General features: G+C 38.7%; 1 protein-coding gene across 4 annotated transcripts in view; it reads right to left on the reverse strand.

The window, feature by feature from the left end:
• Positions 1 to 13,996, reverse strand: part of LOC105196974 (zinc finger protein 91) — a 109,708-nt gene that overhangs the window by 36,164 nt on the left and 59,548 nt on the right. For 3 of the 4 annotated variants that reach the window (XM_011163149.3, XM_039455321.1, XM_039455320.1), the window contains exons 2-6: positions 6,929 to 7,724; positions 5,541 to 5,831; positions 4,061 to 4,384; positions 3,204 to 3,805; positions 1,214 to 1,693 (exon numbers count right to left, since the gene is read on the reverse strand). In XM_011163149.3, coding sequence (XP_011161451.2) covers positions 1,214 to 1,693; positions 3,204 to 3,805; positions 4,061 to 4,384; positions 5,541 to 5,831; positions 6,929 to 7,705 — 2,474 coding nt within the window. In that variant the 5' untranslated portion in view covers positions 7,706 to 7,724. The remainder of the gene's footprint in view (positions 1 to 1,213; positions 1,694 to 3,203; positions 3,806 to 4,060; positions 4,385 to 5,540; positions 5,832 to 6,928; positions 7,725 to 13,996) is intronic. The other variant, XM_039455322.1, reaches the window with a different exon arrangement.

The following is a 13,996-nucleotide window of genomic DNA, read 5'->3' on the forward strand; positions in this document are numbered from 1 at the left end:
TTTTTATACGCCACGTGTTTTTTAATGTGTCAAACGTAATAAAATATTAAAGCTTATTGATATCTGTGTATTTTAATTTTATGATATCGCGTGTTAACGTGTACATATAGACACCGCGCTCCCATATGTCGGCATTGCAGAAATATACGATGTGTACCATCGCTATATAATGGAGGCCCGTTAAATAGCGAAATGACCGGCGGGTTCATATACATTGCTATGAGATGTTAATACGACACCCGTTGTCGGGCCAACGAGCGCGTGTCTCTTCCTTCTAACACGTTTGTTTCTCCCTTTTCAGCTCGCAACGCCTCGCAACGCTCGTCTCGCTTCTTTTCTCTCGCGTTTTCGATCCGCTCTGCCTGGCCTCCTCCGCGTTGGGCCATGCTCCTTCATTTTATAGTTATGCAGCGAGGACACTTTTACTACGACCGCGCGAACATTTCGCGGTTCCGGATCGCGGCGGGCGCTTTTATTGCCCGAGGGCGTTTTTACTCCCGAATACGCTATCCCTTATTTATTACGGAACGGTCACGCTGCGGGAAAAATAGGGTATGACGCGTCGCGAATGGAGAGCAAGTCGAAGCCAGCAACATTTTAGAGAGTAAAATTATTTCAATCGCCAATTCAAAACGATTCAAAACGTCATAGAAAAGATCTCGGTGAAAAGTAAACGCAGATGTAAATGAGCTCTACTTCCTCTGCGAATGATATGGTACGAGCTACTTTTTAAAACAGAACCATTATGATCGCAGTCCAATCTGCACAATATTCCGTAGTAGATAGTATGAACAATTTTTCACGTGAAATAGATATTCGACCTATAATTCCTATGCAGCGTTTGTTCCGCAATTACTATGGAACTCTTAAACTGCAATAATTCTCTAAGACCATTATTTGACACGATTCATTATTATCAATGAATTAAAAAAAAAATTACAAACTCAAAGCTAAATATACATAAAAATTCTAATAAACAAATTTTTTAATTAAGTCACCGGTCTATTTGTTAATTTGTTTACCTTTTAAAAATTTAAATTTCATTTATTTGTATACTTAAAAATAAGATAAAAAATATGTAGCTTTGAAATTTGAAATTAATATCTACATAATATATAAAAAAAATTTGGAACAAAAATTGACGCAAGTGTGTCACTTATGAGATGCATAATAATTTCAATAATAACAATTAACAAACAAAATTGTCACTTACTTTGTGTAGAAACCTTCTTCGCAATGCAAACAGATAAAGCCCCGCCGACGCCCACTTTTGTCCAGAGATTTCGACGAAGTATTGCATATCCTTTGGTGAATAATGAGGTGCGATCTCCTCGAGAATGAGATTGAACATTTTACGCAAGGAAAGGGCTTCTCTCCGGTATGTTGTCTAATGTGATTCCGTAGCGACGTTTTTGGGAAAGTCTTTCCACAAGTAGGACACTTATATTTCGGCAACTTGCTCGAACCGGATGCCCCTGTGTCCGTTTCTTCAACAACACCAACGTGCAGAGCCTCGTGAAAAATAAATTCGGCCTTAGAATCCGTCGAAAAGATGCAATCCTTGCATTTCCACTCTTTATTCACACTTTCCGTTTCGGCCGCGTTCAATTTATCGTTCTTAAGACAATTACCCTCACGCGTATGTCTGGTGACGTCTTGTGATAGGGCGAAAAGCACGCCGCATCGAGGACATCTGATCGAAAAGATTATATCGAATATAAGATCGAAATTGCAATAACACAAAAAGTCTCAAATATTATAAATTATACGCAGTAAATTTGTTAAGTTAATTAAAATACTTTATAATGTTAATAAAGAAATTTGAAATATTTAAAAAATATTATATAATTAGAAAAGCAATAATTTTTGCTCTATTCTATAAATAGAAGAACACACAAAAAATGAATTCTTAAATAAGTATATTTTTATTCTTGAATGCTATTTGTTTCCTTTAAGTATGAAATGCTCTCTTCAATTACAACTGTTTACTTACATCAATAATAAATAGATCTGTGCAAAGTATATTTTATTCTTATGATCGTATTTTTGTTTCTAATATTATATTGTTCTCATGACAAGCTGAATCACATTATTTGAAAGCTTTTTATTCTTAGATTAAGAATTACATATTTGAGAGTGCGCTCGACTTATACTAGTTAAAAAGATAAAAATTAAATCATTTAAATTAATTGAGTTAAGTTAAAAGTTATTGAATTTATTATTTAACTTTTAACTTTTTAACAACTCTGCAAATAAGTTACAAAAATTTGTAATGCGGTGCGATGCAAGCTCTTCCTAAAAGTCGTTGCGGTAGTCTCGCGCAACGAAAGAGACTCTGCTTACCTAAGGCGCGCGTGCCGTTTCTGTTAAAGCCCCACTCGGGTCGATGACCGCACACAAGGTTCGCAGACAGCGCACGTGCTTGACGTCTGGGCCGCCTCCCCACTCTCCGTCGGCCGAGAAGAGTGGGGAGGCAGCCCAGACGGCAAGCACGTGCGCCTGCCTGACGCGGGGCCGTCTGCGGTCAACGACCCGAGTGGGGCACTTAACAGAGACGGCGTCCACGTAATGCGGAATCTCTCTCGCTGTGCGAGACTACCGCAACGACTTTTACGGAGATCTTGCATCGCACCGTGTTACAAATTCTCGTAACTCAGAGTTGAATAATTAAAAAATTAAAAGTTATATAATGAAATTAATAACTTTTAACTTAACTTGGTTAATTTGTAATGATTTAATTTTTAACTTTAACTAGTTTTTTTTTTTTAAATACATAGACTTTAATTTATTAATTTTTTACCAAAATTAAAAATCTATTTGTATAAAAAAAAAGTTATAAAAAATAAAATTTTGAAAGAAGAAATCTTTATAATCGCATATTCATAGTCGTAATTTTTGTAATGATTTTCAGTCTTTGAAAGCATAATTAATTACAGATTTATTCATAAATTTATTCACTCTTTTTTCTTTCAATCAAACAGTGAAAATTATTTACAACTATGAATATCAGTCTTAAAGAGCTGGTTAACCAGATTACATTTACAGATGGTCTGTTTTAAACTACTGCTTGAAATAAAAATTTAAGCATAATCTTTTTACTAAACTTTTAGAGAACTTTCTTGTTATAGTATTTTGATTCGCAAATTTCAGGACATTCTGTGCATAACGTCAAAAATTTATCGCCGCAGAAAATAATAAATTACCTGTGACAAATTTCCGGATGGCAAAGAAGAAGATGACTCTTGTGCGCGACGAGATTCGGTTGCTTCAGATCGCAATGAGGGCACTCCCGCACTGTCTCCAACAGGCCTTCCTCGCTCTTGCGTGCCTTTACGGCTTCCTTGTGACTAGAGGTTCTCCGATGCAGAACCGCTTCCTGGGCGGTGGCGAAATTCATCGAGCAGAAGGAGCAGAAATACGGCGTCGGTTGCACGGTCTCCGCGACCTCGCCTTTTTCTTTGTCCTTGGCGACATGACTAGTCAGCTGATGACGCTGAAGCGCGACTAGAGACCGGACGACTTGGGGGCACAGATCACACTTGATACGCTGCTGATATACGTCCGTGGCGGTATGACTCGCGGCGTGACCGGTCTCTTTGGCGTGCAATCGCAGCTGGAAGTTGTATCGGAATTGCCGATCGCAACTGCCGCAGGATAACGTACGTTGACGACTAATTACCACCGGTACGGAGCCCTTCATCATCGATACTACGTCACGATGACTCGTACTCAGAAGGTGAGACTCCATTGTCGCGTTGTCTGCGCACCAGAAGTTGCACGGAGTGCATCGGCAACTGCCGCCGATCTAAGAAGGAAGAGAAAGAGAGAAAAGGAAAAATGACAAGGATTCCCTCTGTGCAACCAAACATCCGGGTGCACGAGTCAATTAAGTTTTATTCTCATCTATTTAATGTTCGTTGGATAATGACTCTGTCGACAGGTGCAAGAATCGTATGCGTGACTACGCATAATACGTGCGTTAAAATAAAAAAACATATACGCCGATTCTAATCTTAATCCGAAAAATCCTCAATATCTCGATTAATGAGCGGCCACTCACCTGTTCTACTGTCTTGGCGTGAAGCTCGGAACGCCAATGAAGCAGAAACGTCTCCTCGGTGTTGCAGTAAAAACGACAAGAGGCGCATTGGAAGGGGCTCTGTCGAACCACGTTCGCTATGTGCTCCAGAAGAAAACGGCGTACGCTTGGATTGCGAGGATTCACGAGGACACCTGACACACGGCAATGGTAATGGGAGAGCAAATGTTTACCCATTTGAGGCCTCCTCACGCGCGTGCGGCACATCTCGCAGAGAAGAATCTCCTTCTCCCTTCGACGCAAACCTTTCTTAACTTTCTTTTCCTCGGGCTCTTCTTTCGTCTTCTGATAACAACAGCGTGACTTAACCGGACAGTTTACATTAGAGATTTAAAGAAATTTCCTGGGGCCGTTCGGAGAACTGTTATTGATATTTATATTTAAAATATGCTTTCACTTTTGTGCAACTTTTAAAAAGTTAATGTTCACGGAAAAAAATAGATGGAATGATTCAGCAAAACTATAGTTTGCTGCGCGAGTTCGACATATGTAATTAAGAAGATTTAATAGTTAAACAAAAAAATTATGTTTTAAAATAATGACTGGATTGTTAGAGCAATTAATTCTTCGTTACAATTACTAACAAATTTTCTTCATTAAAGCAACAAAACTATGCGCCATCATAGCTAATACGTTTTGTTAAATTTTAATCCATATATTCTATTAATTTTCGCAGAAAGTTGTCTCTATTAAGTCTCCGTGGTCCAATATTTTTTTCACTGCTTTCTTAATCTAACCGTCATTGATGCCGAATAGCATTTTTGGAAGAATGTTTAGGCTTTAAAAAATCTAAAAAAAAATTCTAAAAACATGGTACACATTTCCAACATTCCAAATATGATTTCACAATTGTTTGATCCAAAACGTTTTTCATTTTTTTTATACGTGTACAAATTTGTGCTAAAATAATTCAAAATTCAAAATTTTCCTGAATCTTTAAATCCTCGGTTGGATCATGGAAAGTTAACAAAATTGCTACACTATTTTAAGAAATATAATTAGTTATAATCGCTAATTTTATTCAACTATAACGTAGGAAACTGGTTGTCCATATATTATAGATCTGCTGAATCAGTAAAATTATTAGCTGTTTTTTTCTAATAAATTTTTCCTTTGCGTATCATGCTATATTTTTGAAATACAGTTTCTCATAAAAAAATCAGATAGAATTTTTTAAAATTTTTACGAGTTTTACGTATGTAAAGAGGCTTCAACTGTCTTTCTCTTCTAATCACAATTTTATCAGACAATTTTTTTTTCATCAGTTTTAAACTTAAAAAAAAAAAAATAACGATATAATTGCAACTGTCGTCTAATGTACTTAGTTCAGAGAAATTAAGATAATTATTTTTATCAAAGATATACTTTTGAAATAAGCTAAAAAGAAGACAAAAATGTTGATTTTAATCATGCGTTAACAGGTTCCTGAAGAGACCATTACCGTTGCGAGCGAAGCCTGCCTACGAGTGGACACTCTTCTGGGCACTCTCGCGTGCGAATTTATTCCGCGCCGTAGATGGAGACCACCGTCGAGCTCCCTAATGCTCCTTCTGGCGTGCAAATCAGAGAGCAGATGCCTGTTGTAGACCAATCGTGAGGCGAGCTTCCTACCGCAAGGATTGCACCAATATCCCGACTCGATATCCGTTCGTGCACCCGGTACCCATTTCCCTCGCGTGTGTCCTGGTGGCGGCTGTCCGGATGTGTTCTTGCTTTCGTATTCCTCGACCTTCTGTAATAGTCGATGTCTCTTTGTCCAACAAATTGTCATCGCTCGCGCGAGGTCGCGCGTAGAATCGCATATCAAATTCATGCTGTTACGAAAGATGATTCTCAGGATGAATCGAATTCTTATGTGTTAAAATTTTTGCGCGTTAACTTGCGATATTTTTCCACGTTGTTTTATTTAAATTAGTCTCATAAGACAACTGTCATTCAGGCACGAAAAAAATAGATTAGGTAATTTAGCAAAGCTGTACTTTGCTGCACGGGGGAGTTCAATAGTTATAACTAAAGGTATCTGATAGTTTAACAAAGAAACCAAATTGTCTAAAAATAATAAATAAATTGTTGGAGCTCTAATTCTTTACTACAATAAAAATTGCTAATGTAATGATTTTTCTTCATCACAGCAACAAAAGTATGCATCATTTCAGTTAGTATATTTTGCTAAAAATTGTAATATATATTTGATTGATTTTCACAGAAAATTTTCTTGCTATGTTACCAAATTTGCTGTGCTATTATTTATGACAAACATAAAATTAGTTAAAATTTTTAATTTTACTCAACTGTAAAACCTTGCTATTTTAACATAGAAAATTGTACGGAAAAGGTAGATTGAGTGATTCAGTAAAGCTACAGCTTGCTGTACTAAGCAACTTATAATCAAAGAGATTTGATAAATTCAACAAAAAAATTGTGTTTGAAAACAATGAATTAATTGTTATAGAATACTAATTTTATGCTGCAAAAAAAAATTGCTAATTTAACAGGTTTTCTTCATTAGAGCAGCAAAAATATACGCCATCTAATTTAATATGTTTTATTAAAAATTTTACTTCATATAATCAATCAATACTATATTAATAAATCAATACTATATTAATTTGCCGTGCAATTCTAACAAATGTGATTATAATCCCTAATTTTATTCAGTCGTAATATTTTAACATAAAACTGACAGTGAAGTTCTTAGCCGTGTTAAATCAAATCTTTTTTTTCCGTGCGCGTCTAAGCGAAAATGCTCATTTTCAAGCTATCTACTTTATAATAAATTATTACAGTAAATAACGCATAGTCCTAAAATAAACATTTTTTTCCTCTTACTTGCGATGTGTCCGTGGGTCGCCATTTGCCACCGGTATACGTCGGCGGAGGATGTTGCTGATGATCATCGTCGGGCTCGGCGTCGTCCTCATGCATATGCGGCATGTCCTGCGGCAAATCGTCGAGTCCGGGTTTCCACTTTCCACCGGTGTGATCTCGCGGTGGACCCTCCCGATTTTCGCCGTCGTCCGAATCCGAATAGGAATCCTCCCCCATTTCCTCCTCGAGCATGTCGTCCTCAGAGTCATCGTACTCGAAGTCGTATCTCGCCAGCTCCTTGTTCGCGCTATTCCCTAAAGAAAGATCGGCGAGGATGGTGTCATCTAACCAACTCTGCTGATTCTCATGCCTCTTCCGTTCGAGTGCGACCTGCTTGAGAGACTGGATGCACAGATCGGGCGGTTCGTCCAGATCGCTGACGGCGGGTAACATGCTGTGAAGTTTATCCTTTGCGCCAGACTCGTCACCATCCACCTGACCTTTCTGGTCCTTCTTTCTCTTGTCATCTTTCTTGAACTTTCTACTGTTATCCAGTAAAGTCGGCGCTCGACGAGTGTTGCTTTGTAATTCGAGCGAGCTGAAGAACGCGTCCGCGTTTAGAATCTCGGGATAGGACACTGTCGTTGGCGTCGAGGGCGGCTCGTGAGCGATCTCGATTTTAACGTCGGATGGTCGGCAGCCTGATCGACGATGCCGCACATAATTGTCGAGTCCTTGAATTGTCAAATTACACTTCATGCAGAAATGAGTGTCATCGTCTTCTTCGTAACCCTCCATTGGTAAAGCTCAAACGAAACTGCGATGAAAGAAATATAACTTCTCTTACAATTTCAAAACAATTATTCTTTTCCTATATATATTATTGAGATTGCCCTTGCGACGCAGCAACATGGATTGGATCACTATTATTGTTGTGAATACGTCAACCGACTAAGACGCAGACACATATTTATACGAAGCGTAATAAATATTATCCTTTTACCTGTGAATAAGCTTTTTAAACAAATTTTTCTTTTATATTTCTTCTGTCTAACGCATGTTATATACCAATAAAATTATATGCGCACACATATTTCTTTACATCTATTTTAATATAAATTATTATTTCCTTAAATTATAAATTTTTTATTATTTTGTAAATTATTATCCTAAATCCACAATTTTTTTCTTCAAAAAAATTCAAATGTTTTCATGAAAATATATAAAATCGTTATATAACTCTCAATTAAATATATATAAAGCACAAACAATTATTGTATATTTGTATTAATTGAATATTTTATAACATATTTTCTTTGAATTTCTGAATAGTAACAAAAACTCAGCTTGAACAACGCATTAGAAATGCATAGTTTGAAAAAATTAATAAAAAGTTATATATTAAAAATAAATGTAAAGTAATAACTTAATTGAGGTTCTGAAGACTAAAGTTAACAAACTAAAAATGTCAGTAAAAGCACAGAATGATCGTGTGAATGTATATATAAATTTATTGACAAATAGGTAAAATTAAAAGCTCCAAAACATACATAGTCAAATATGTCGATATTGTATCCGCAACGAAAAGCGATGGTCTTAATTTTGTCTATTTACGGATCATTCATTCTTTTTATGTTTTATTTGGTTACTTGATGTGTCCTATTTTGCAATATGTTTTATCAATTCACGAAATACTATTTTCCATCTATCATAACGGATTTTTTCTACTTTTAAATATAAAGTCTTTTAATGTAATTTAAATCTTCCAATACTAAAAAAGACCCGAAAATAAGATCAAAACGTTTGTCTTTTTCAATTTAATAAATTTATATATACACATGACTATCCTCCTGTTGGTTTTTATTAACATTTTTATTTCGTTGACTTAAATGAATGTTTTACGACACTTTTTAATATAAATTGAAGAATCGTAACATATTCTAAGTGATCAAATCTGCGTTTTGCTCGCCAACAGTTGTATTTTAAAAGTACATCATACACGGAAAGAATGATATTAATCCAGCTAAATTTAACTATCTAAACATTTAGCTGGATAGAAATTTGAAGATAATTTTATTAGTCCATCAAAGTAATTATGACAAATATTCAAGCATGGCTGCAAAAAATTTTGACATTCTAGCAATCAGTTTGAGAATCCAACGATAATTATTTAGTGACCTAACAAAATTATTTTCAGATCTGTATCCAGCTAAATTTTTAGATGCTTCAGCAAAACCATTCTTCCAGTGTATGTTTTGAATTAATTTTACTTATATTGTAAATTTCTATTTTAATAAAAATAATAGGAACTAACACAAGACAAAAAATAGGTGTAGAGACGGCGTTTTTCAGATGTTATTTCATCTCGTTTCCTAATTCGACAGCAGGATTCATTTGCTCGCGGTTTCGAGCGCGTGTACCACCGCGAAGTGAATTCGAGAAGCGTTTAGCTCCGTCATACCCCGATCACGCGTCACGCAACAACCGCGTCATGGACAGCTCGCTGAGGACAATCGCGTTAGCGAACCGCAGTGGGCAAATTGAAGGTCCGATATTCGCGCAGCAGAAGGGAAACAAGTTGACGCTTCGTGCGGGCCGGGGGCAGGAAGATCGGTCGATGCCGCTTGGCCGTTATTCGGACGACGACACTTCGCCTCCCAGTCCTGGCCGCCCCTCTGCATCCCCCGCCGTGGCCCCCCCTTTTCGCCGCGTCCCCCCTTTTCCGCCGTGCAGCCCGTGCGCGTCCTCCGCATCACCCCCGCTCTTGTTGCGCCCTTTCTGTTTCCCCTTTCCGAAGTCTGCAAACCGGCAGCGACCTCGTGGCTCCGTCTCTCGTCTTATTAAGCGGAGAAAACTAGCGAATGAAATTTCCATCCGGCTCCGAAACACGCTCGTCGGTGTCGTCTCGTTCCCTCCTTCCTTCCCCTCCCGCCCCTTTTTCGCCACCCGCACTCCCTACCTTCTTTCTTTCTTTCTGTCGATCGACTAATATCCCGGATCCCCCGGTTTCGTCGTCGTTCGTAGTTTACTTTTGACGTGACCGAAATTCGATTTGCATATAGTCGAGAAGTTGCAAAAATGTTTCCGTTACTACGTAACCAACTTAGCGCCCGGGTTAACCGCCCTCGATCGGATGTCGGGTATCACGCGTGGCCGCATAACAGAAGGGATCCGAACGAGCGCCCTATACGTGGATTATTCCCCCGTTGCCGATATACCTTTAAAGAGTAAACTTCAGATCAAATTCCATGGAGAATTTTTTGCAATTCGTTCTTCCGATATCAGACTTTGTAACGGAAACTGTTGAAGCGAGACAATGTATTGTAATCTTATTATTTGCAACACAACCGTAATATTCGATAATTTTTCCGCGGGTATTCCAAGATGCTTCCTTGGCATTCTACGTAATTTTAGTACACTGCGCATGGCGTTCTGCAACCATATTTGAAAGAACGTAATGCGATTTCATGTATATTTTTTTTATCGCCAAACAACTTATCTGCATCAAGAAACATTTCTCTTGTGCGATTTGCTAATAAAATATTTTTTTCAAAATTTGAATTAATTTCTCAAAAAATTAACTTTTGCAAGTTTTAATTAAAATAAGAGTAATAAAAGGCTTAAAAACTTGCTTTTTCTACCATGTGTTTGATTTAAGTTTTTTTGCTTTAAGATATGTACTTTGGTACTGAAAGAGGACCGTAAGGGCTCCAAAACGTTTATTACGTTAATAAATAGTTTATCAATCTTTGACAGATTAATATGTGAAATAATTTTTCCATCTATTTTAAATGGAATGCTTATTATTAGATCACACACACATTGTTGTATTTATTAATTTGCTTAAAATAAATCCTTAATTTTAATTAATCTTGAATTAAAACGTTCTCCTGGTGATAAAAATTGATCCCGATTCATTAAAGATTGTTTGCCCTTAGTAATAATGACGATAGACATTCCGTATATTTGTGGTAATAACGTAACTAATGGATCGAGCGATTCTGGTGCCGACTATAAGCAAAACTAACTCGATAAATCAAAATAAACAGGTCTTAATAAGAGACGCGAATAGCACGACGGATTAGAGATCCCTCGAAACCCGAACGATCCCGCGCAAATCCGCCGTGTCACGTATGTAACACGTGTACGACATTAATAAGGAGAACGATTGCCACGAGTATCGCGGATAAAGCGAACGGGCGGGCGAATTCGCGCTGAGATTTACGGGTATTTATCGAAAAAACAAGGACCGTTAATTGGGCGATGCCCGCGCGAACGTCGCCGAGGCACCGATACGTCAATGTAATATCCATGGTCGAGGCACTTCCACTGCTGCTCGTTGTCGCTGTTGATCGAGGATCATCGATGATTAATCTCTAATTACCGATCGCGGCGCGGAAAAAGGATGCGCACCTGCTGCCAACGAGATACGTGTAAACGCGAGATTGCCCCTCGAAACGACCTCACGTGATCTGATCGTGAAGAGAAAGATGAGAAAAATAAATAATATTTGTTGATGGAATTTAATTTGCTGTCGCGCGATTCTACACCAATTTATCGTAAAGCGATATTATTACAGATTTTATTCTCTCTCTTTCCGTGCCAGAATATTGAACGTTGTATATGCAAATTTTTTCGCAGCTTCGTTATTTTAATTCATAACTCTTGTTTCTATACAGAGATAGATACGAATGAAAGAGTAAAATATATATATAAATATTATGAATAGAAACAGATATTATAGAATTTTGATATGCAGTCACAAAACTAATTGACCAAACACAGAATATTGGAAGTTTATTTTATTCTACAAATTTGGATATTACAATTTTTTAGAAAATATTCGATTAAAAATGAAAACCGTTGCGAGTGATGCATTTCAAAAGACATTCTTTAAAAGTGCACTTATATTTAAACTGAAAAAATTTATTAGTTTGTTGGTAACAAAATCAAATCGAAAAATGTATTTAAATAAAACAGCAACAAAGCGCATACAGTTCCTCCAATTTATCTCTATTTTACTTAAGTCTAAAACTGCGTGTAAAAGGTGGTGAAATTGTGGCGAAATAGTATTAAGTAAACAAGATAATCTTATATAGAGTTACAAAATTACCCGGATACTGGGAGTTTATTGTATGCTACAAATCTAAAGCATGCTTTAGATGCTTTTGATGGAAATGCATCATTGGCAATGGTTTTCCTTTCCAATCATTTTCTAAAAAAGTTATAATATTCGGTGAATTTGTAGCAGAAAAAGAAAAAATAAACTCCCGAATTAATTAGAGTTTCGTGACTATATACTATGTGTAAAATAAAAAAAAATAATAATATTACCATAAAAGAACTATTTCACAAAATATCACACATGTTAGCTATAACTAACAATGATTCGCTAAAGTAAAAAAGACCAACGCGATCTCCGTGGGGAACGGCATCTACCGTGCCTTCGATCATCAACACTAATCTGGCCAGAATGATCGAGGGTCCCACACCCTCTCTCGCTCTTAATGCCCGCTATAATTAACAATAATCAGATCCCTCGGACACGGATACGCTGGCCTCGTACGACCCCGTCACCGAAATCGAAGTCCGAATAGAGTGAGCAGAAGAAGACGACAACGACGACAACGACGAAGACGACGAAGACGACGAAGACGACGAAGACGACGAAGACGACGAAGAGAAGGATCCTTGCGGGACTCGTCGAACGAAATTAGACGATCCCGATCCGAAGCCGTAAGCGACCACGGTCTCCATTCCCACAGACTCTCTTAACCTCCTTTTCATCGCTCTCCTCCTCATCCCGGTTCGAGAACGATGAGACCCACCGAGTGATCGTACGAAATCGACCGAATCTCCCTAACGTAATTCTGCTCGACTTGTTTGTATCTGTAAGAGGAACGGCGGACGATCGGTTCTCTCTGCCTCCAATTACAATTTCCGGCGAGCCATTTATTGTCCCGTTTCGATCTTTCGCCGTTAGGACTGGAGTTCGATCGGAATAACATGCGAGGATGGATCCTTTTCAATTTCTGACTTCGTCGCATAACGTTCCTCCTCCAATTTACATTCAATCATTGCATGTATCTCCGTCCGAAGAAATTTAACTCTAAGCTTTCTTTTTACGTAAAGAATGATAAAAAATTAGTGATGTTTCTACACGCAACTGTACCGATACAATTTTTTCATATAAAGTAATACAATACGTGTAAAAAAGCCTTTCTTTATTAATAATTTCTATAAGACTTGGGCACATTATCGCAAAATCCCATGTAAATGAAAGATGTGGAAATCTAAATTTCTGAGTTTGTTTCCAGCCGGTGTATCGAAAAAGAAGCGCGGTCGATCTTGGACAAAGGCCCACGTTACCGGGCGAACGGGTAGTGTCCGAGAGCTGGTTACGCCACAAGTACCATTCAATGTTTCGTACATTCGCTAAGAAGTGGCGAGTACACCCTTTCGACTTCGGTCGTACGAGGCATACCAACTAGGTGACCCTTCGTAGGGTCAGCAGAGGACCCGGAAACCGTAGCAAGGTGAGCTCGCCGCATACGAGCGTCCAGCAGGCGGGGGAAAGAGGAAGGGGCCTGCTTGCCCGAGAAGGGAGATGGACCGGAGGTAGACGCAGGGGGATGCAAGGTCCGGGGAATATTGAGCCGCTCCGTTAATGTTTATAACGACGTTAGACGTTGGTGTCCCCGACGCGCGTGTGTAGGTGCCACGGGATAGGTAAAGAGGTGGCTTCGGCCACCCTTCGCCGTAGCCGCTGTCTCTTTTTCTCCCCAGGCCCACTGCTCTCGCTCTCCGATGCCGTGTCTCTGTCTCTCTCGCTCTCTTTCTCTTTCTCCTCCTCGCAACGGTGGCGGCGGCAGTGGCAGCGCCGGCAGCAGGACAGGAACTGACATAAGCGCGCGAGTGTGTATGTAGAGCACGTACTCGGGGGCTCTCCAGTTCGACGGAGTAGGTGGAGGAGGGTGGGTGGTCGTGGGGACCGCTGTGTCGGGGGTGATGAGGGGGACAGGGGGGCGGATGGTGGGTGAGTGGGTGGTTAAAGGTGGCGGAGGAGGAAGAGAAGAGAGAGAGAGAGAA

This window comes from Solenopsis invicta, chromosome 11 (genome assembly GCF_016802725.1).
Source record: "Solenopsis invicta isolate M01_SB chromosome 11, UNIL_Sinv_3.0, whole genome shotgun sequence".
Classification (NCBI taxonomy): domain Eukaryota; kingdom Metazoa; phylum Arthropoda; class Insecta; order Hymenoptera; family Formicidae; genus Solenopsis; species Solenopsis invicta.